Genomic DNA, 22,295 nt, shown 5'->3' on the forward strand with positions numbered 1-22,295 from the left:
ACCATGAGCTGCGCTCAACAAGATTCTGCTCTTTTAAACCCCAAAATATTAGCTTGTCTACAAACAAAATGATTTATAAGATCTCTTTTTGTACATATTGATGTGAAGCTTTCAGAATTGTTATTTAAAGGCCAGATGAGAACCTTCTTCTGTGACTGCTCTCCATAAAAAACAATATGCTTATTCCTAGACCACTTCAAAAGCATTTGTATTTCTTTTTGAGAAAATAAATTTAGTTTAGGAAATAAAACATAACATGATACTCATAATTTTTTTATGAATTGTAAATCTTTGTGATAGCGAGCTTTCTGTTTGAAATGAAACAACGTATAAAAGCTGGGTTTTTTTAGAAAAAATATCTAGCCTTTCAAAATGCAACAAATAGAACTGGATAATTTAAGATATGCTTGGAATAAGTCATACTTGGTTTGCAAAATTGCAGCTGTCAGTTTATCTGAGATAGTTCTGTCATATGGAGGTAAACCCATTCCTAAATGCAATGCAACTAGAACCATTAATATCTGTTAGTCCCATGATATGTGCAAGGTTTAGTGCTTTGATAGGAGAATATTTACAGCAAAGCTTAAGCCTACAACTTATTTTGTATCCTTTCCAGTCCTATATCAAGCTTCCTAAAAAGTAAGCTAAAATTAGAAGGGGTTTTTTGGTGTTTAGCAAGTGTTGCTGAACCTGCAAAGGGAACCTGCAATTTAATTTTGGCAAACATCTTCATATCCCAAAAAGTCTGTTTTTCACTTCTCTTTCTTAGTTGTGTAGTTTTTTGCACTTGCCTGGTTTTACTCCTAGGTTTGCCTTTTTTTTTTTAGAGATTTACTGAATTTACATGTTAAAAATACTCACAGAGGCTAATTACGTCCTTCTTTTTCTGTGGATACAAATATGCAGCTAGCAAGAATTTCTCTTGCTTCTTTCCAGTCCCGTGAGATATTTTTCTCTCTCACGGAAGATATTAGCAGAGTTCTATAAGCTATGAACACCTGCAACCTTGCAAAGCCTTGTTTATAGTACAGTAGGGAAATATTTTGACAATGGATGTTTTAGGATTTTTAGCCAATCACCCCAAGGGGTGGCTGATCCTTTGACCAATTAGACTGTGAAGAAAAAAGCCTGTAAAAGAGTTGTAAAATAATTAAATGAAAGAAATCTTGCTGCACAATTCTTGGATCTCTCTTCTCCTCCCTACCACTGCAGGACACTGTGGTATTTTTCATCTGTAAAGATCGTATATGTTGAAAGATAGGATCGTATTATCCAGTGCTGGTTTATATTGAGTAGTGTTCAAAAACCTCACATCATTCTTTCTCACAATTTTACTTTCCTCTGATATCTGCCATGTTGCTGAAGAGGTATATGTGTTGGTGCTAGAAGACTTTACAGCAATGAGATCTCTCACAAAAGAGTGGTCTGTTTCTCACACTTTCTGGAATATTTTTGGTTAAATTACTTATGACTCTCCTACCATTTGTGCCTTTTCTTATTTCTGCTAGTCTCATCTTGCTCTGCGCAAGCTGTGACAGGTTTTTGTGCTTGAGAAGGTTATGTGGGGTAGCTGGTCCCTGGTGAGCACTTGGCTCTTGTTCTTCCAATCACTGGACCATCCTCCTGGCTGATGGAAATGTCTGGTAAGAGCTGCTCATCACCAGCCTCTGTGGGCAAGAGAACCGGAAGGCATGCTGTTCAGAAAAGTGCTGTCCTAGAACACTCACTCATACCAAGCATGGAATAAAAAATGTGTAGTTAGACTATTAAAACCACTGCCTTATCACTTCTGAGGATTGCCACAGTGCCTTATTCCTAAGAAAAAGGGATAGAAGGCTGCCCTAAATCACATCAGAAATAGTTGAACAGTTTCCCTCTGAGGGATTATCAGCAGTTCTGATACATCTTGTTTTAGCCAAGAAGCTGTGGGAGTGTGAGTCTTCCTGTAATCAAAATGATGCAACTCAGTGTGAGATGCCTGATGCCAGTTAGCCTGTCGTTACAGTACTGTTGTTACATGGGATCAGACTAGGGACATCTACTGCTGCTGTGCTGAGCTTTGGCAGAGGGATGTTTTAAAGGCTGAAGACTGTCCTTCAGATGTTGGCTCTATGATGATTCTTTGGTTCCTTCACAGCTGCCTCTAAAGTGGACTGTGCAGACGATCCCTGGTTGTTTGGTGTTCACTTGATAGTTACTGCATGTTTTAAGTCAGTGTTCCTATCAGGATATGTTTCAGACCCCTCTGTTTACAAACCACTGTTTCGGTATAGCCCAAACAGATCCCTTCCTCGACACTACTGATGCCTAGAGACAGAGGATGGCATTGGTTGGACTTCTTGTCTTTTAAGGTCTAGGAATGGGGTTAAGATGAGAGGGGCTGACTCCCACATCCCAGCAGGAGGTACAGGAGACCATTTCTTGTTTTTTCACCTTCTCAGTTATGTCCTGTATTCCTCCCTTCCCATGATTTGGCCCCAGGCTTGTGATCTGAGAAGCTAAGACAATAGGAATTGTCAGAAATTTAGCTTAACAATGGGCAGAAACTTAAAACTTGGTGCTGGACTTGGTGGCCTTTGGTTCCCTCAGAGCTCCTCCTGGAGCTCAGCACCCCGAGCAAGTGCTCTGGAGGGCTCTTCATTAACATGGCAATAGCCTAACAGCAATTAGAAACCTGGCTTTGGATGTTGGAAATTCAGGAAATTATTTTCCTTTCTGTCCATGGAAATCCAAACCAGTGTTTCCTAAGAGTGACCCAATGACTACAGCACATGCTGAGGTTTGTTACTTTCCATTTCAGCATACACCATGTGAGTGTGGAAAAAAATCCTCAATCCTTCAGAGCAGGAACAGGAAGCTCTAAAAAGCAGCAGTATTTTTAGCTATGGAGTCCAAGCCAGCACTGACTCCAGGATACCAGGAGTGTCTCTTCCTGCAGGTCTTCTATCTAACTCATGCCTATGTCATTGAAACCCTACTGGGATGTGCACAGAGCTTTCCTCATCTATTTGATTTGATGAGATTTGCCCACATTGGCTTAGATACAGAACAGTTGGATGATGTGCAGGAGGTTTTTCAGTACCTTGTGATCTTGGGGGTAAAATCCTACTTTCTCCTTCATGACTGGGAAATATGCCAGGATGTCGAGTTCCCAGATTCCATCTGATTTACACAGCAAAAAAAGGGAAGAGTACAGAAAAGGTTAGATTTTTCTACTGAAGAGGAAAAATACCCAACATTCTCCCTCTCCAAGTGTATTCCAAGATATGAAGGTGTTGCATCAAAGAGAAAGTTTTCACTTCCTTTGATCTCCTTACAAGGAGGGAGTAACTTTACTGCGCACTTTAGTGACAGGAAGACAAGAAACATGAAACAGAGTGACCTGGATTTCCAGAAATCAGCAGAGACTGAAAACAGTCATCACCTTGAAGAAATGGATTCCTAGGTAATAAACAGGATTGAATGTTAGGAGAGCTCAGTTTTGGGAGCTGGAAAACTAGAGATTTACCATATTTAGTCAATGTCCTTCTCTAATTTTCAGTGTTTCAACATTGGCAAGCATAGATATATATAGAGAGAGAGAGACTGTTGATTTCTGGTAGTACTGATTTTATCCCCCAAATTCTGAGGAAAATAGATATAATTGTTGCTTTGAGAATCCCATAATTGAAGGAAAGTAGTAGTTTAGCAGATGTTTGACCATAAAGTATCAAAGAATTCATTTTTTTGCTTGTGTTTTAAGATGCACTTTTTTTATCCTGATGGGCGACCATGCCCTTTAATTTTAAAGGAGTACGGACAAGCAGAACCAACTTCAGAGCAGCCTGCCCTGAAATGTCTCCTCAAGGAAAGGAACAGTCTCTGGTTTTTGTGTACTGTTGGTTGCAGCAAAACTGAAATAATATACACATGATGTATTGGCAGACTTTTTCCTAGTTTTTGTCTTCAAGTCATGGAGGGGTTTTTTTGTTTAATTGTCAACGTTTGGTCCAGCTGTGCTCTTATAGAAGGTGATAGGAGTTTTGGAGTTAGATAATATGAAAATAGTTCCAGCCTGTTATGTATAAAATGGGAATAATGCACGTTGTCTTGAAGTTGCTGGTGTATGCTGTTGCTCTAGGTCCACCATTTTATTAAACCAGGGATGTTGCTGAAAAAAGTGGTCTGGCCCCAGTCCTGGCTGATGCATTTTGGCTCCAGTGTTGACCCTCCTCTTTTTTTTCTCAGTGGTGAAGTGGATTAGGGGATTCAGCTAGATAAACAAAAGGCCAAAAAAAAGTTATTTTTAATGTGTATCAGAGGATTTACCCTTGAGCTGCCAGCATCTTGGATAACCACTGATCTCCTGGAAGAAAATGTGATCCTTCTGGAGGGCCTTGGGTACCCCTTTAATGAGAGGTTCAGTGCTGAGAACAGGGGATGGAGAGAGTTGTAGGCATGAGAGCACAGTGCATGGCAAAGCCCTCCTGTCTTCACTGGATGCCTCTTCTTTCATGTGTGAGGAGCTATTGATCGACATCTTGAGACCACAAGCCTCAGTATTGCGTGCCTGGATTGTTTATTATTACTTAAAGCAGCACTGTTTGTGCTATGGTAATTATGCTACCATTTTTCTTGGAATGTAAAAGATGAGATCCCTGAAGGACCTTAGACACTGGTCTTCAGTGACCCAGCATCTGGGCTAAAAGTTAGTGCAGTAGCATTTCAAAGATTTGGAGAGTGGGAGTAGCTGCATGGCTTTGAGGTGGACATGCTGTCTGGGAAGAACATCGGATCCAGCCGCTGCTTTAACGAATGTTTGAGTGAACTGTGTGGATTGCCAATGGCAAAAAATTGGATTTTCAGGTCTTGTTCTTTTGCAGTGTCACTGAGTTGAGGGTGGTTACCTCAAGGATGTTAAGTCCAGGCTGAAGCTAATGAAGGCAGGATTTGAATATGATTTTCTGCATGTGTGGGGTATGCGTGCACAGCTGGATGGCAACGTTCCCCTCATCCAAAGGAATAGCTGGCAGTGACTGGCACCTTGAGGAGGGAATGGTTGTCCTCAGCACTTCCTGCCTTGAGCACCTGTGTTCTCAGCAACTGATTTTTGTGGATCTGGTTTTTGAGTGTCTAATTCTCCCTATACAATGCATAGCAAGCCTGTGGTCTGTGCAGGGCTGCTCCCAGGAGAACCTAACCTGCTGCCCTGCTCTTTGGCGTCCAAGGCCTTGTGCTGGGGGCTAGGTCCAACCCATTTTCTCCTAGGATTTGTGTTGCACAGAAAGCTACATATTATTGAAACCAAACTGTTCTAAAGAGAGCCAGTACTTGCTGGAAAATTTAAATCATATTTTTCAAAAATGTGACTATTATACACTGTTAATTTTTCTTTGTGTTCTTAAGGAATGGTACAATATACTTAGTCTCTGTGCAATGCATCAGCGCTGAATAGCCTCATATCCTTTTTTATAACTGTCCTATGTAATTTTATTTTCATGAAGTAATTCTCTTTGCTGTTCCACAGAGTAGGAAGGTCACATTTTCTAGAAGTATTATTCACATTTTACAAAATCTTTCTTCCTGATAAAACCCTCTTCTTCATTTCACGGTTCCCCTAAAATATTTAATATTTTCTTCATATTATAATTCTTATATTATTACATATTTATAAGTGTTGACAGAGCAAATGTGTTTCTAGGTGTTAGAATATTTCAATTTTTCAGTACATGCTAATAATTTTTGAATGAGAAAGAAAAAGAAGTGATGATATTAATCTTTCATTTGCTTCAGCCTGACATGAAACCTTAATTGGATGAGGTCATTAGAGACAAAGAATTTGGGTTTGTTTTTCTGAAAATCTAGTTGAATTTTGTGGAGCATTGCAGGAAAGCTGAACTAATTGCTGGAGAGTGTTAGAAAGCGACATGTTTTTAAGAGAGGTATGACAGAAGTTGAGGAGGAAAATGTTTTCTGAGCTGATTTTAGAGGATATTGAACTTTAAAAAGGATATAATTCCAAGTCCCTAATCTTACTTAGCTTTGAAGAATATATTTGCCTTTTCCCTCCATTCCCCGAGACCTTCTTTCCTTAGACCTGTCCCAACAACTACCTTATCTCCAGATATACACATCTACCTTTGTATCCTGTGACCCATGCAAAAAAATTCTAGGTTCTCTGTAACTCTGTGAAAGAAGCTACCTTGCACATGGGCACAAGACAGTGCTCATGAGCTGTATCTGAAAGAAGCATGGGCATGGTACTTTTAATGTGGAGAGAGGATCAAGTCTGAAGGACAATGGGAATAGCCAGGCTAAGGTAAGAAAAGCTTGGGGCTACTGCCTGCGTGTGTTTAGGGTCAGCATGAAATACAGTATACCTTGATGAAGCAACTTTTCGGCTAAATTAGCTTTGTGGGGAGAGCTGAAGTAGAAACAGAGAAATCTGGGATGTTGCAGGAAATGAGGTATGAGGGTGGCCTGACCTTGCTGCTCTGTGAGGCAGGGCTGCAATCAGGACATGGATTTCAGGCACTGTGCTTGTGTGTTGTTGCCCTTGCTCTACCATGAAGAGCTCTCTTGATTTCCTGTCCCGATACCCTGGTGTCTGGGTCTGATGAATGGGGAGGTAACATTCTGTCTCCCTCTTGTCCTCATGACTGCAGAGGCCAGGACATGTTTCAGGTACATCTCCAGTTTCAAAATTTCCACAGTTATCAGAACAATTAGGTATGTTGTTGACTTTTTGTGTTGATATTTCTTTTCCAGCTTTGTTTTGTCTAGGCTTAAAATTACTGTATTTTAATTGTTTTAAGCAAAAATTGCCTTGCTCATCAGCTTATTTATTTGATGGTGGCAGCTTCAGTGCATGTGGATCAATAGCATCACCATTCTGTAGTGTGATTTGTAGAAGAAATCATAATTCTTACTTTAGTGTGAAGTAAATGGCATTTGGGAGGTACATAGGAGTGAGTTGCTTGCTTGCTGCTATTGAAAATAATTCATTGTTAAATAAATGATGATTGAATTTGGCTTTGTAACTGGATCTCCAAGGTACTGATGCTATTAACTGGATGACAAAAATGAAACTGGGGGGAAAAAAGAAGAAAGTAAGGCCATAGTTAAGTAGTGAGGAAGTTGGTATCCAGTAAGATTAAACAGTATGCAAATAATACTTCTTTCTGGGTTTACTAAATCCTTTTAATGTAGTAATAGATTGTAACTAACTTGATTGAATTTCTGTGTGTTTATGAAGAGTGTGTTTCTGGGATACTAATAAATAAAAATGTATTCTGTATGAAATTTCATTGATGTTTTAATAAAGATTCACCAGTTCTTAAAATCTGATAATAGGATGGATTTTCCTTTTTTTCTTTCTCTTCACTGAAACCTGTTACTAACACAGATAGATGCTTATCTCTAGATACTAAAATGACTTAAATATTAGCTGCAGTTAATCTTGTGGAGAAGAAGTTATCTTGTGAGGAATCCCGTTTGAACTAATCTACTCCTTGCATCATTTCTGGCAGGTAAACAGCTGTGAGGTGGTGACTCTCCAGACAGATTTGTTCATGCCAAGAATCAGACTTCTTATATATGGCAGTGTTACACACAGCTGATTTATGGGTGATTTTAAATATATACACACACACACACATATATAAAATCAGTCTTGTGTCCATCCCGTCTGTGACCGATTTTAGATTGCTAATGCGTATCATGCCGCTTATTGCAATTGGCAATGTGATCATCAGAGGTGTGGCATATTCAAGTTTTGAGATAGAAACATGCATTTCAGGGTACAGAGGACTTTGTAAAATATAATTTTGTTGGTAATTGAGATTTGCCTGCTTGTTCCCACCATTAACACCCTTCCCATACCTTAATTCTCAGAAACAACCAGGTACAATTTGCTGTTTAATATGAGAAATGAGAGGAAACCTATAGTACTACCTAGATTCTGTTGCTCACTTGCCCAACCCAACAATATGTTTCATGTGATGAGATCAAACAAATAGTCTTCAGCTTTATACACTCAGCCAAGTTTATCGTGTTTGTAATTCTGCTTTCTATGATTCATGCCCTTTACTTAGCTAATTCCCCAAATACTCTGTATTCATCTCTTGGACTGTGTGGGTTATAATCTTTATAGCTTGCTTAAGTAAGCAGGCAATCTGTCTTCCTCCTTACATGGGGTTTCTGAAGAATTCTGTTCAATAACACACAGCCAGTAACATAATGATAGGTGCAAGAAGGAGAGACAATATCTTTCCACATGGGAAGCAGAGCCATGAGGCACTGAATTGGTAGGAGACACTAGGATAGATTTCTATTAATTTGCTTAAAGGTTCAGTAAGGTGAGACATTTCCAGTTTCTAAAGGGAATAACTCATTCTCCTTAAACAGGTAAACTACTGGGGTTTTTGTTTAATTTCCCCTTTTGCACAGAAGGTTTAAGGGTGGTTTGTGTGTGTCCACAAAGATAAACATTGCTCTTGTCTCTTCAGTTGAAGAATCTGAAATGGTATAAATTGGCACTTAAATGCACGTGAGTAATTGAATTAATCAGAAGCTACACAAGAGTGAAGTTTTACAGAAAGCACTGTAATTCACCCTTTAATGTATACCATGCTGCCATTAAGTTAAACTTGCAGAGAGAATGTTTGTTTTATCAAAGGATGGCTTTATTTAGCTTCTTTGGGGACATTCAAGGGTAGAGATACTGAGCTAGAGTTTGCAACCCTGTGTTCTTTCCCTTAGCTTTCCCTTAGCACAAATTCCCAGTAATTCTCACTGTACAAACTCCTGATGCCTGTCATCTAGGAAGGGCCATACATTTCTTAGGAATTATAGATAGTTACTAGCTGTCTGGAGCTTTCTTTAAAAACTTTTCAGAGGTGGTGTTTGTTCATCTATGCAGTAATGCCCAGAAGAGTTACACTCCTCGCTTCCTTTGACGAACAGCCACCAAGACGTGTGTCCTTCCAGTGCCTGCTGCACAATCCAAGTGGAGCACTGGGGAGAGCTAATATGAAATAGAAATTGCAGTATCAACCTACTGAGACCATGACTTCTCGTGTGGAAAATGAAATTTTGCAGATACCTGGCTTTATTTCCAGTGGCATGGTTTCATACCCGAAATGATCCTGTTGCTGGGATGTTCCTTAGCCAGGCAGCTGAACCTGCCATTAATTACAAGCAGCTGGAGTCTGTTAGTACGCTCACCTGCCTGCAAACAGCAGCTAGTAATATGTGAAGGTGATTCTATGGTTTGCCTCTCTAAAACATTGCCAGGTTAAGGTAAGAATCTGAATAGTTAAAATTTTTATGCCTCTCACACTAGGTTATTTTTGTAGCTAAAACTCACTTTTGTTGTAGCAGTAAATATCAGTTGAACTCTTAGTGGTACACTCAAATGAAAGCAAACTTCTGTGGAACGGTATATTTAAGGTTTGAAGTGTAGTTTCATATTAAGCCATGAGCCTGGGCGCACTGATGCTGGGAGACATTACCTTCCTATTTTTCTATGAGTTTTTCTCGTGTATTATGGTCTTAAATACAAGTCTTTGAAATCCTCTAAATAATTCTTATTCCACACACAAAAAACCAACCAAGCAACCAAAAAAAGGGACTTCTTCAAGGAGAATAATTTTATTCTTAAAAACATGGTAGTTTCACTTTATTCTGACAAATCCTTGCTAGAGGATTTGTTATTCGTTTCAGTTTTCACTGATGTATTTTGTGACTTTTAAGTGAAATGTACAACACTAAAATTTCAGACATCCATTACTTCTTCTGTATTTAGAAGCAAAGTACCAGCCCATGTTGTTAAGCAGTCTCTACTTATCTCTGTAACCAATCAACAAAATTGAATTTTAAGCATTGTGGCCATTTTAATAAATTACTTCTTAAATGCTGTGAAATGTAATTCCTCAATTAATGTCCTTAAAAGTTAGAAGGATTCTCTGGCTTATCTATGACATTCTTTGTGTTTTCAAGTAAGATAATACAGCAATTTAAAACTATTCCAACTATTAAAAACAAAGAACTGGGTGGGATCTAACTTACCATGTGTGAATAGTCCTGTAGAAGAACCTGCCTGCGTTTTCTGTATCATGACCTCGGAAATGTGGATTCCTGGAGAAACTCCCAGATGGAGATCCAATAGAAATGTTATATTCTCTTGAATTAAATATGAAGATATTAATATTATTATTGTTGTTGCTGTTATTATTCACATTGCAAAATTTGTTGACACTGCAGAGCTTTAATTTAATTTCAATTATGGATTAAATCATTTTATAACAGTTACAGTCTAAAAATACGGGCTTCCAGCTGTCTTACGTTAAGCTAAGTTGTTTAGCAACATATCAAAACATTTCCATGAAAAGATTACTATCTTTTTCTTTTTTTTTTAATTAATCCCATAGGCAGCTTTTGCAAATGTTTTTGTACTATAAGTGATTACAATGAGGCATTAAAGCACATGCAGAGAATAAAATTCCCCCCATGTATCCTTCTTGCCCTTCAAGTTGTTTTAATACCAGCCTGATAGCATAGTTTACAGAGGTGTGTGTACTTGATCAGGGTGCTATTACATCTATTTAGTACCAATCCCTGATGAAGCATTTCACATAGTCTTCCTTTTTCAGGAAAAAAATTAATGCTGGTTTCCTGAGTTCTGCACAGTGCATGCTTTTCTGTCTGTTAGAAGTGGCCATAGGAGAGCTACAGGCAAGCATTGCTAAAGCCACTGTAATACTTTCTTTCAGGAATTACAGCGGAAGTCATAGTTGTAGCCTCATTTGATGAACTGCACAAAAGAGCTCAGGAGGCCAAGGGGAAGATTGTCGTCTACAATGAACCTTTCATCAGTTATGGTGAAACTGTGCAATACAGGTTACAGGGAGCAGTGGAAGCTGCTAAAGTTGGAGCAGTGGCATCCCTCATTAGGTCTATTGCTTCTTTTTCTATTCACAGGTAAGCATTTTTCTCTTTTCTTCCTGCAACTCACATTTCAGTGTTAGCTGACATATCATTTTTGGGCAGGCATTTTTGTTCTCTATGGCTTAAACATTGCCAGTTACGAGTGGGTGTTTGGTTTTGAAACTATTGACTTCACAATAGTTCTTTTCCCCCGTGCTTTGTCATTCTTTCGGAATGTTTTCATTTTTCTTTGTTACTGATCCAAATTTTGTATAATATTTGTCTTAAAGAACTTTCTACATTCTCAGGGCTGCAGTAAATATTCTGGGAAGAACCAAAACCAAATGTCTTTGGTGACAACAGGCTGTCAGTGATGATATGAACTGGTCATTCTGTATGTTTGACTAGAATGTAAGTGTACAGTTTTCAACGTATCGTTAATTTTCCTAGCATGAGGCTGACTTGTACTAGATGAAGGAGTAGTCTGCTTTGAATGTAATTATTTATGAAAACTAAGAACACTTTAGCAGCAAGGTTTGTAATTCTCACATTGCTTTTTAAATAAGGTATGTGGAAATAAGAATTTTTTTTTAAATGTATATATTTTTAGATTTCTTAGTACATTATTCGTTTATCACATGTAGCATTATGTTACTGAAATTATATATTTTCGTTTTCTGGTTGGTAACAGAATTTGTTTTTTATCTGGGAGTTTTTTCCAACTCCGAAAGCTTACACTTAAAATGCTTATGTATTGTGAAAAAGACTAGTTGAGGCATAGAGAGGAAATAGAGAAGGGTCCAGCCATATAGTGAAATGCTGACAGATGCACACTGTCCTTTAACACAGTTTTTTTTTAAATCTTACACTGGTATTGGTGACCTTAATGCCTGCAGTGATCTTTGTGTAGTAGCCTGCTGGCTGTGATGGGAGTTCTGGTCAGGCAGGCCCAGACAGCGGAGCTGGACTGGGGACTGGAAACAGGACAGGCCCATCTGCCTGCCCACCATCCTGTCCCTGAGCTGCAGCCTGAGCAGGATTGGCAGGGCATTAAGTGATGCCAGACACAAAGCTTGACTGCTTAAACTGTAGAGATCTGTTAATAAAATCATTTACATAAGACAATATGAAAGACATCCAGTTTATACAAGAGGTGCTATATTTTGTAACATTCTTTCTTTGGCAAGTACATGTTTAGAGCAATACAGATTGTTTATTCCTCCCCCTAGTTGCCCGCCCAGGAAGTCTTTACCCACAGAGGAGTCACTGGCAGGAGCTAACCTGTCTCTGAATGTGTGCTACAACATAACCTGGACTTGTGTTCTGTTTAGGTAACACCATGGTTTGTTTTTGATCTCTGCTCCTAGGTTTTCTTTCTGCAGAAGTGTAGGCTGGTAGGTGGAATGATATAGCTTTGGGTTTTTCTTGAGGCTGGAACTGGGAAGTGGCTTGGGAGGCATTTGAAGGTATGCTTGATTCCACTTTTTCAGAGAGAACATGAGTGGTCACACCTCAGCAATATTAGAAGAGTGCAAGCTTCCCCACTTGTAATGCTTCAGAGAGTCAGAGAAGACAGTAAAGCCAACTAACTGTACTGGAACACATGCAGAGAACAGCTCTGCTGCCACTGTAGTTGCTTGGTAGCATTTTTATATGCTTGTCCTGGTTTCAGCTGGGATAGAATTAATTTTCTTCTTAGCAGCTGGTACAGTGCTGTGGTTTGGATTCAGCATGAGAACAACATTGATAGCACATTGATGTTTTGGTTATTGCTAAGTTGTGCTTACTCTAAGTCAAGCACTTTCCAGTGTCTCATGCTCTGTGAATGAGGAGCTGCACAAGAAGCTGGGAGGGAGCACAGCCAGGAGAGCAGACCCAAATTGGCCAAAGGGATATTCCATACCACAGGATGTCATGTTCAGTATGGAAACTGAGGGGGGGGGGGGGGGGGGGGAGAAGGGGGGAGGAAAGCTTCTCTGGAAGTGACCAACCACTTCTTGGAAACAGGCTGGGCATTGGTCAGAGGGTGGTGAGCAATTGCATTGCGCATCACTTGTTTTTGGGGTTTACTTATTTGCTGTTGCTGTGGGGGGGAATTTTATTATAAATTTTCATATTATAAATTCTAATTATAAATAATTAGAATTTTATTATAATATTTCATTCTATTTTTTCCCCACTGATTAACTGTTCTTACCTCAACCCATGAGTTTTTGAAATTTTTTTTCTGAGTCTTCTTCCCATCACACTCAAGGAAATAATGAGTGAGCAGCTGCATGGTACTTAGTTGCCAGCTGGAGGTAAACCATGAAAATGCTCCACATTCGCCTAAAGAAGTCAAAATTATGTGTTAAAAATGTTTTCTGAAATACGAAGCACTTGAATTCAGATACTGTCCAAACTATTACTAGTGTATTTCTTGGTGTCCAACAAATGTGGTGTTTACAATGTATTTTCTAATACTAAAAATTTTCTAATAAAGCTCATAATAATGAACAGATAGTGGAATGTGTTTCAGAAAGAGTTTTACAAAAAAATGTATGGTTTCAAAATAGCCTTATTTGGTATCATCAAAGAATATTGCAATCTATAATGTGTTGATTTTCTGAAAACCAGATGATCTGTCCTGTCCTTAGTTAAGGTGCTATGCAGAATTGTTCAACTGAAAGTTACTGTGTTTTCTGTTTGCCAGAGTATTTACGGAAGTGCATTTAGTATGTAATGAAAAGCTTAGAGGTGAGGAACAGAGGTGGAAACTGAAGGAACTGGCATTACAGCTATTTCAAAATTGAAAAGTTTGTTTAGAAGTATTGAATCCTTAATTGATACTAGGAACAGAGGTGTCATTCCCAAAACCAATTTGAAATGTAGATGCTGCCACAAAGCATTTTTTTAATAAGTGTACTTTCTGTACTCTCTTCATTTACCTTCACTTTTTTTGGATATGGAATGGATTGATTAATGTATTTTTTCCTATAATACAGAAGGTACTCAGGTCCAATCCCTCACTTCTGTTACTAGTGATGACTAGATCTGTTTCTCTTATTTTTAACAAAGAGGTATTGCTGTAGGCAGGATGGATTTTCTTATCTCCATGCATTCACCTATGTTTTCTTCTAATCACCAGCTGTGTGTGTCTCCTTGTCTGTCCAACCAGTGTGCTGGTCTGGATGGACTATGTGCTTCTTATCAGTCAGTGTTTGGCGCACTGTTTGCTCAGGTCACTTGCCTTTTCGATTGACTGATGGGAAATACAGCATTGCTGCAGGGCATAGTGTGCTAGAAGGGTGAGAGATGAAAGGTAAAAAGCTAGTAAGAGCTTTCTAAATATTGTGAAAGTCTTGCATTCTTGCAATTTGTATGCTGCTGCATTGTCAACCAGAGCCTTCACTTTTTTGGCCTGTGTGTTTACATGTTCACTGATAATACGAATAAATGATAATGGGATTGTGGAGTTTTCCAAAACATCCTGGAAACATCTGAGAAAAAAGTATCCTCCTCCTCACACTGCACTATCCCAGTTTCGGGTAAATGAAAGGTGGAATTTCACAATTTTTCCTAAACCATACCAGGTTTGGTGGATGGGGTTTTTTGTTTTATTTCTTTGTTTGAGGAATTTTGTTTGCTTGTTTGTTTGTTTGTTTTTCAAATTTTTAAACCCCTTTTCAACGGGGGATGCTTATTGTTATTTCATTACTCTATTTGCTGGGACAATGTAAGCCACTTTGTGGTGTGATTTCTAGGTGATCTTGCAATGTGAATAATATTGATATGTTAAAACTAGGTACTTTCATTAACATCCATTATTAAAGCTTACTGACAAGGCAGAATTGGTAAAATCACAACATTAATTAAATCACTGTCCTCTTGCTGGTAACTTGATGGCTGTTTCTTGTTCCAGAAATGGCAAGTGGCTGCCACATTGTCAAGGCAAAAAGTATGAAGGGAATCTTTGATGAGGGGACAGTTTATTTTTCTTGAAGGTATGGTAGTATAACTATGGAGTAATGAAACACCCTAGGGACTCAAGCATCCCAATTCTTAAGAAGGGATTAATATTATTATACTCAGGAAAATACAGTGAAAATACTCCATTTACAAGGAATGGTTGAAGTTGAGCAGTAATCTGGATGACCAGTCCCGTGCTACAACAGTCAGTGTTATTGAAGAAATAGTGATGACAAAACTATTTTCTGCTACCATAGGCTTGCTTTTTCACAGCAGTTGTTCTGATTATTAAATAATCAAAGTGAAAGAAGATAGGAAAAATGAAGTGTTTAGCTGTAAGGCTCCTGAAATTATTTGTTTGTAATAAGATAGCCATAAGTCTTTGGGGGTTTTTGTTTCCTAGCTGTACATTTTTGAAACATTTTGTAAATAAAAAGGTGTCCTTTAGCTATTGAAATGATCCAGTATTCTGTGGTGAATGTACTCTCATGAATCTGAAATTTTCAGTAAATCCTTCTGTTCTTCAAGAACCACAGATTAGATAAAGTCATAACACTGTATCTTGTAATGTCAACTCCTCTAAGGGCTCAAGAAAGAAGCCAAATGGAGTGCTTTTCTGAGAACTCAAAAAGGAAGTTCCCAAGAATCCTCAGGATAAATGCCAAGAACCCTATTATTACATTTTTTAGATGCTACAGAACAATCTCTCCAATATACAAGAAATTCAACAGGGAACATATTACAAGGCCAAAATAGACCAAGCAGTACTTTGACACAATCTAGAGACTGTTAATAAGGACACATATTTGGTCAAGTTCTTTTCTTTTTGGACTAAATTCAGCATCTTATTCTTACCTGAAGTATTTTCCTGCATTTTTTCTCTCCTTCTTCAGTCTACAGGTGGCCAAGACATACCACCAGCTTATGAAGCTCCAGTAACTCCAATCAAAAGCTTTGTCTGGATGAAAGCTGAAGTCATGAAAGGCATGATGCAACTCAAGATTTATGACTTAGGTTGCATAGGTGGCCCATGTCAGTACATATGGCACAGGGCTGGTATATCATCTCATGGAATGTATGTGAATTTGAAAACCATTTCTTTACCATTGCATTTCCATTATCTTAATTTCCCCTTTTTTGTAACCTCATTTCACTTCATTTATTTTCTCCTACCATGTATAGTCTTGTATACCTTTTTTTATATAAATTGTTTTCCTTTGTATTCTTCATTGATTGTTAGACAGGTCATTCCCTTCTCAATCTTGCTGATGAAGTGTGTGCATTAGTGGCATTTTTCAGTTCTTCGGTGCTAGTACAGGGGCTTCTTACCACATCACCTCTTCCAATGCTTGGTCTGCTGCCTTTGGTTCCAGACATGAGAATTGCTTGCTAAGGAGATGATCTTCCTCTCCCTAAAACTCCATGTCTGAGAAAAGTAAGGGCTTCTTCACATCAATAGTTACAGACAGATTCATCTTCCTCTTCTTGCTCTGCCATATTTTCTGAATTCTGGGATGATACAGTAGTTTTACTAGGATTTGTTTTTCTGTTTGGTTGGTTGATTTAGTTGTTTGGTTTTGGTTTTGTTTCAGTAGCAAAGAGATGCATCTGACCTTTAAAATTAATGTTCTGTCTTTGAAACTGTATCTTCCTATTGTGTCCTGAGCCCAGAAGGCTCCTTTCCCTCCTGGTCTGCCCCTGCTTCCACTATGAATGCCAATATACCAAATTTTTTGCTACCATCGAAGGAATCTTTCTTCTTGTGACTCGTTCTGCTGTCCATAGAGGGGAAACAGTGGCATGCTGAGTAGGCAGCATCTTCCATCTGCTTTGCACAGGCTTGGGGAATGTGCAAGGCATAAGGGCAGCAGGAAGCCGTGTGATGATTGCAGAGATGCAACAGGAGTGACGTAGCATGACTGAAGAAATCAGGAAGTGCCACTGATTATTTCTGAACACTCTTCACTTATGGGATTAGATTAGAAACAAGAATTGATCACAAGAAACATCTCAATGAGAGACTGTCCTAAAGCAATATCCTGTGGCAATGGGATACAGCAGTATTGTCTCCTGTTCTACTAAGGTAGCAGGAAACAAGGATAAAACCCTTATTTGGGGTCTAACAAGAGGAAATAAGAGCAGCCTGTGTTTTGTAAGTCTCTGGGGAACTTGTGGAAAGATTCTAGTTATGTTCTTCAGTGCTGTGCATGTTGTCTTGCTGCCCTTAGAGGTATGAATTGGTGGTGTGCTGTGGTGTTTGCCCTGCACTTAGAGGCTTTCCCTCCAGGATGTCTGTAAATGTTGTTGACTGACAATTCATTAATTTTTACTTTGCTTCCTATGTTCCCTTAAGGTCAACATGCCAGACTGAATTCTTCAGTGCAGTCTTTGTGCTCATTTTTGGGCAAATCCTAGCTGTCAGAAAGATAATTTAGATGTTGTTAGAAGAAATGGAGCCTATGTTTTAGGAGATTATCGTGTTGTACAGGGGGTTCTTGCTATTTCCACAGCGAATAAGGAGTCAAATTTCAGGTAACTTCATAATAGTGAGAAATCTGTAGATGTTTCTTCAGTCCAAATTTCTCTTTAGCTTTTGCCAAACTTTTTTCCTTTCTTTTGCTTTGAACTGCATAACTCTGTGTTTTGGTTGTTTTGAGGTTTTTTCCAGTAGACGGGGCTTGATGTGATATCTGCAGTTTCTGTGTAATTTCATACACCTGGCATATTTGTTTTCTTACAAAGTCACTAAAATGCTGATGAGACTAACAAGAGCTTTCTCTACCTCCTCCTAGTTTTGACTCCTTCTGATCAGGAATATGGTGTAATTGTGAAGAGTTTCATCCATTTAGTGTCTAGTCATACAAGCAGTGTCCTGTAACTTTGGTAGAGGTAGGTAAAGGACTAGTAAAATCTTTTTTTATAGACTCTGTTATCTAGAAAGATGATGTGAGGATAACAGCTCTATTGAAATCCTGGCTTCTTCACCAATAACTTCCCAAGGCAAATCTTTATCAATGTAGTGTTCCATTGGTTTTTTTCTTGTCTTCTGGACTCTCCTCACATTACTGAGTCATACATTTTGTTGGTGGCTAGATGACCACTCATATCATGGTTAACTCTGATCTTGTTTGAGTATCATGAGCACCCACTGATTGGGTTTGGTCATATTCTGAAGTTACTAAGGTTTATTCCACCTTTGCATTACTGGGTCATGTATATTAAGATGCTGAGTGTATAAAACTGCCAAGTTTTGGGTTTCATGCCCTGGTCTGTAAGGAGTAACAGCTGTGCTTGCTGTGGGTTGAGCACCAGGAACTTCAGCAATTTACCGTAATTTCCTGTTTCTCCCTAATCAGCTCCATCTTTCTTTGGTGCTGCCAATCTCTTCTGAGTCTGTATGAGTTGGGGTGCCTATGAAAACCCTATTAGTAAGTTCAGAACCCTCTGACATGATTGTAATGTCTTGACCTATCAATTTCAGGTTTGTTTTAATGTTCTCGCTATATTCGGTTTTCTTGATTACACCAAGTGTCTCACTATATGTGATGACCATAAATGTGGTAGATTGAAGGAAAACCTGACAACACAAAAGCAGATAAAGATTACAGAGAGGGATCCGAGTAACACAGTGCCAGTGAATTAGTTTAGCAATTTGTGTATTTTCAGCTGATGATAAGATCTGAGAAGTATGTGGACTGTTGTTTAGTTTCTCTGTAATTCTTCATGTTTCTTCTCTAAAAGTGCAGTAACTGTGGACTTTATCTGCAGTGTTCATATCCAGAGCACATGAGCATTTGTCCCCAGACAACTGGAAAAGATTGAATAGTATCAGCATGTTTGTGCAGAATGCTACAGAATTGGTGTTTGGGGTGTCGTAGCCTAATATTCTCCTTTTTTCTTTAAACAACAACAACAATTAAAAAAACCAACAAAAAGAAACAAAATTTTTTTTTAAAGGGAGAGAGGAAAGCCTCTGTTTCTTCATGTATTCTAGGACTACTTTCAAGTTACACAGCAACTCACTTTTTAAATTTTGGTCCGGGCAATTCTGAAACAGCTTGTACAGAGGTCTACTGTAAAGATTTACCTGCCCCTCCAATTTTATTATTTACATGTCTTTTTCCATTATTTTCATGGTTTTCCAGTTTGTATTTCCCACTGAGTATTGTTTCTACTTCCTGTATTACTCAAGATACTTTTTCTGAATCTATTTGGCATTATTCTTAATTTGACAGTGTTACTCAAATTTATCTACATATTACAGAACCATTTCACCCTATATATATTGCAGTTTTATTTAGGAAACATGTTGTATCTGCTCTAAAGCACCTGAAGTATTCTTTTCAAAGTTTACTGCTGATTTCCAAAAGTGAACACAGATTTTTGCAGGGACTTTGGCTGGATTTATGTGCATGTATACAATATAAAATTTTATTTCAATGTATAGCTTTTTACTTATGTAAAACAAACAAGCAACCAAATATGGGTGCCAATTTTAAAATATATTTGATTGCTAGTCAACTGTTAATACCCACAATCTCTCTGGTTAATGCCCCAGGAATGCAGAGGATTTGGAAATGCAAATTCCTCATTTTGTTTTGCCTTGTTTGCTAAAACATGTGATTAAATGTGTATGTTATTCCAACATACTATGATTTCTCTTTACAAGAATGCTTGCACTGTTTTTCAGAGGGCAGGTGGCCTCTTGTTTCTGTTGTTTCTTCCTCTTCCCACAGTCTTACTTGTGGCTTGTCCATATGGTAGGGTATTTCTGTGTTATTTCATTAGGTGTTGTCTTCCCATAGGATGGCCTCACCCTGCTGTGTTATCTTTGCTATGATGTATGTCAGACATTTAAGTATGATTAGATAGACCTATTTGTATGATGAAACCCTTTGTTTATGGCACACAAATTTTGACTTGTGTTTTTAGGAAGTCAGAGCCAATTGTTCCACAGTTGTTTGGAATTGTCTTCTAGATGTCGGTTGGTGTTGATGGCCAACAGTAATAATGGGTTCTTCCCTGTAGAAGCAAGGTCTTGTGCCTCAGAAGTGTAACCATTTCAATTACTTTAATCCTTTTCTCCAGATTTGTTTTCCCCTTCAAATCCAATCAGTCACCTGCGTTTCTCTTATTGTGTCCATATTGTTGCATCAAATACTAATGCTTTTGTCTTGCCTGCAGGGTAGGGCTAAATGGTGAAAATCCTTCTCCATCCGGTTTATTAAATGAGAGGTGCCAACTCCTGTCTCTGCTCTGCCAGTGATGCCAGCTTTGATTACTTGCCTGTTGTCCACTCCTTCAGGCATCTTATACTTTCTCTCATTTTGTTTCTATATTTTGGACAGTGGTACAAACCTAAAGCTGTAACTTTGTTCTCTTCCAACTTTGCTTTTTAAATCTGACTCTTGTTCGGTGTTTATAGATTGTTTCCATTAGCTGGTTAGGTGACTAGGGTCTGTGACTTCTGCTAAACTGTTTCACCTTGCCTTTATTTCCTGGTCACTATTCACAGTACTTCTGCCTTGGCTGTCTAATGTGAATACTGCAAATACCCTGTGAAACAGAGAGGGGTTGTCTTTTATATGCTTCTGCTCATTATTATTATTATTATTAAGCAGGATTAAGCTTTGACTGCACTTCATGGCTTTTTAATCCATTGTGAATGCAAAAGAACTTTTCTTCTAAGAATAAGGAGCAGAAAGGTATCACATAATTTCTGACATTTATCTGTTTGGATTTCTTCACATTAGTTTGCTTGTGACTGTGAAGCACACAAAAATACCTCAACAAGAAATATTGAAACTATGTACTGTTTAGCTCTGAAAAATCCAGATTGATTCTAGACATTTGTGCACTGAAGAACAAAGGATACTTGTATCAAATGAGGGAGAATAATGATGCGAATCAACAAAACCCAGGGGTTCTGAAGTTCCATTCATCACTCTGCCTTGTGCCCCTGTGGGATCTTCAGCAGTTCACAGTATTATCTCTCTTTCCCTGTTTATAAGAAGTATTAGTACTTTTTGAATGTTAATTTAGGATAACAATTGTACATTGTTTACTGTAAAGAACACAACATTAAAAGTCAGCTCTTCTAAACTGTGTTTATATAGTCAATAGTAGATTCTGCAACAATTTGTGTGTGCCAAAACCAAGTAATGGTTGTATTACCATGTAGCAGTGGGTGACTACTGCTGATAAATAATCCATTATATAACCATGGGGTTCTCTCAGGTTTTTTAGTTTGAGTGTTGAATTCTGCTAGATTGAGATTCAGATCTGTGGGACGGCTCTGACAGGACGCGAATGACAGAAAATACAGTTTTTTATGTAGGAATATCATATTTTCAAATGTAAATGCTTAAAAATAATTTATTGACTGTAACTCAAAGGATTTGAATTCAATTCAGTAATAACTCACTGTGAGAGAGTTGAACAACACTGACAAGAGCACAAAGGAGCTGGAATTTCAAAAAAATAAAAAGCTTTTCCTTAATAACAATTTTATATCATCAAGAAAAACATGAACTTTAGAGATCAGGTTCTGGGATTCAGATGTGATTTTGCCAAAAATCTGAGGTTTGGAAAGAGTGAATTCACAGGAGAGATGTAAGGAGGTTTTAGCTATTCTTCTGTAATCTGTGTATTGGTTGCACCTCTTCAGGAAGTAGTTTGTGATCCTTCTTTGAGGAGAGTTTGTGTCTCCCTCTGAGTATTTCTATCTGCAGCCTCTAAAGAAGGAAAGAACAATTTTCAGGGTTCCCAGTTTGGGGCTCTGAGAAGGTTGCAGTTGGGGGGGCACTGGAGTGCCAGAAACTATGTGAAGGGACCAGGCAACTTGAGTACATGCTCTGCATCTCCATAAAGGCCATTAGAGGGATGTACTTTTGTGCTCAAGCTCGAAGACCTTGAGAAGGGACTCAACACTGTCCAGATGCAGCCAGAATCCTGGGCAGTAAAGTTCATCCGAGAGGCCATCCAAGGCTGTACCTCCACAAAACTATGGGGATTTTCCCCCTCTTCTTTTACTGAGTTTATAATGCTGACAATCTAGGAAAACAGAAATGGTGTGCTGCAGTGTCTGAGAGGATGCTAACATTTCAGTCTTGCCAGAAATGCAATGTGAATAGGCAGACCCATGAGAAAACTTTATCAGAGCTACTTGGAATAACAAGTGCAGCTGCAACTTATATTTTTAGAAGTGTAACTGTTTTTCAGGGTCTAAAATTAGGTTGAGTCATGCAAATCTTTGTATGGTACTTCTGAGTGACAATCAGTGATGGATTCCTTTAACCCTTCCCACATAGAGTGGTATTTTTTATTCCTTCACTATTTTGATTTTACTTAATGGAGTGGCTTAAGAGTTAGTGAAAGTTTGCCAGAATCCTGGCAATTGCAATAAGATGACAAAGAACTGGAGAACACCACTGGAAAGCATT

The 22,295-nt window shown here is 38.5% G+C and overlaps 1 protein-coding gene across 1 annotated transcript in view; it reads left to right on the top strand.

Annotated features, from left to right (window-relative positions):
* CPQ (carboxypeptidase Q) overlaps window positions 1–22,295 on the top strand; it is a 147,796-nt gene that overhangs the window by 18,966 nt on the left and 106,535 nt on the right. The window contains exon 3 of the mRNA XM_082297244.1: window positions 10,752–10,959. Within this exon, the coding sequence (XP_082153370.1) occupies window positions 10,752–10,959 (208 nt within the window). The remainder of the gene's footprint in view (window positions 1–10,751; window positions 10,960–22,295) is intronic.

This window comes from Coloeus monedula, assembly GCF_965178545.1.
Source record: "Coloeus monedula genome assembly, chromosome: 1".
Classification (NCBI taxonomy): domain Eukaryota; kingdom Metazoa; phylum Chordata; class Aves; order Passeriformes; family Corvidae; genus Coloeus; species Coloeus monedula.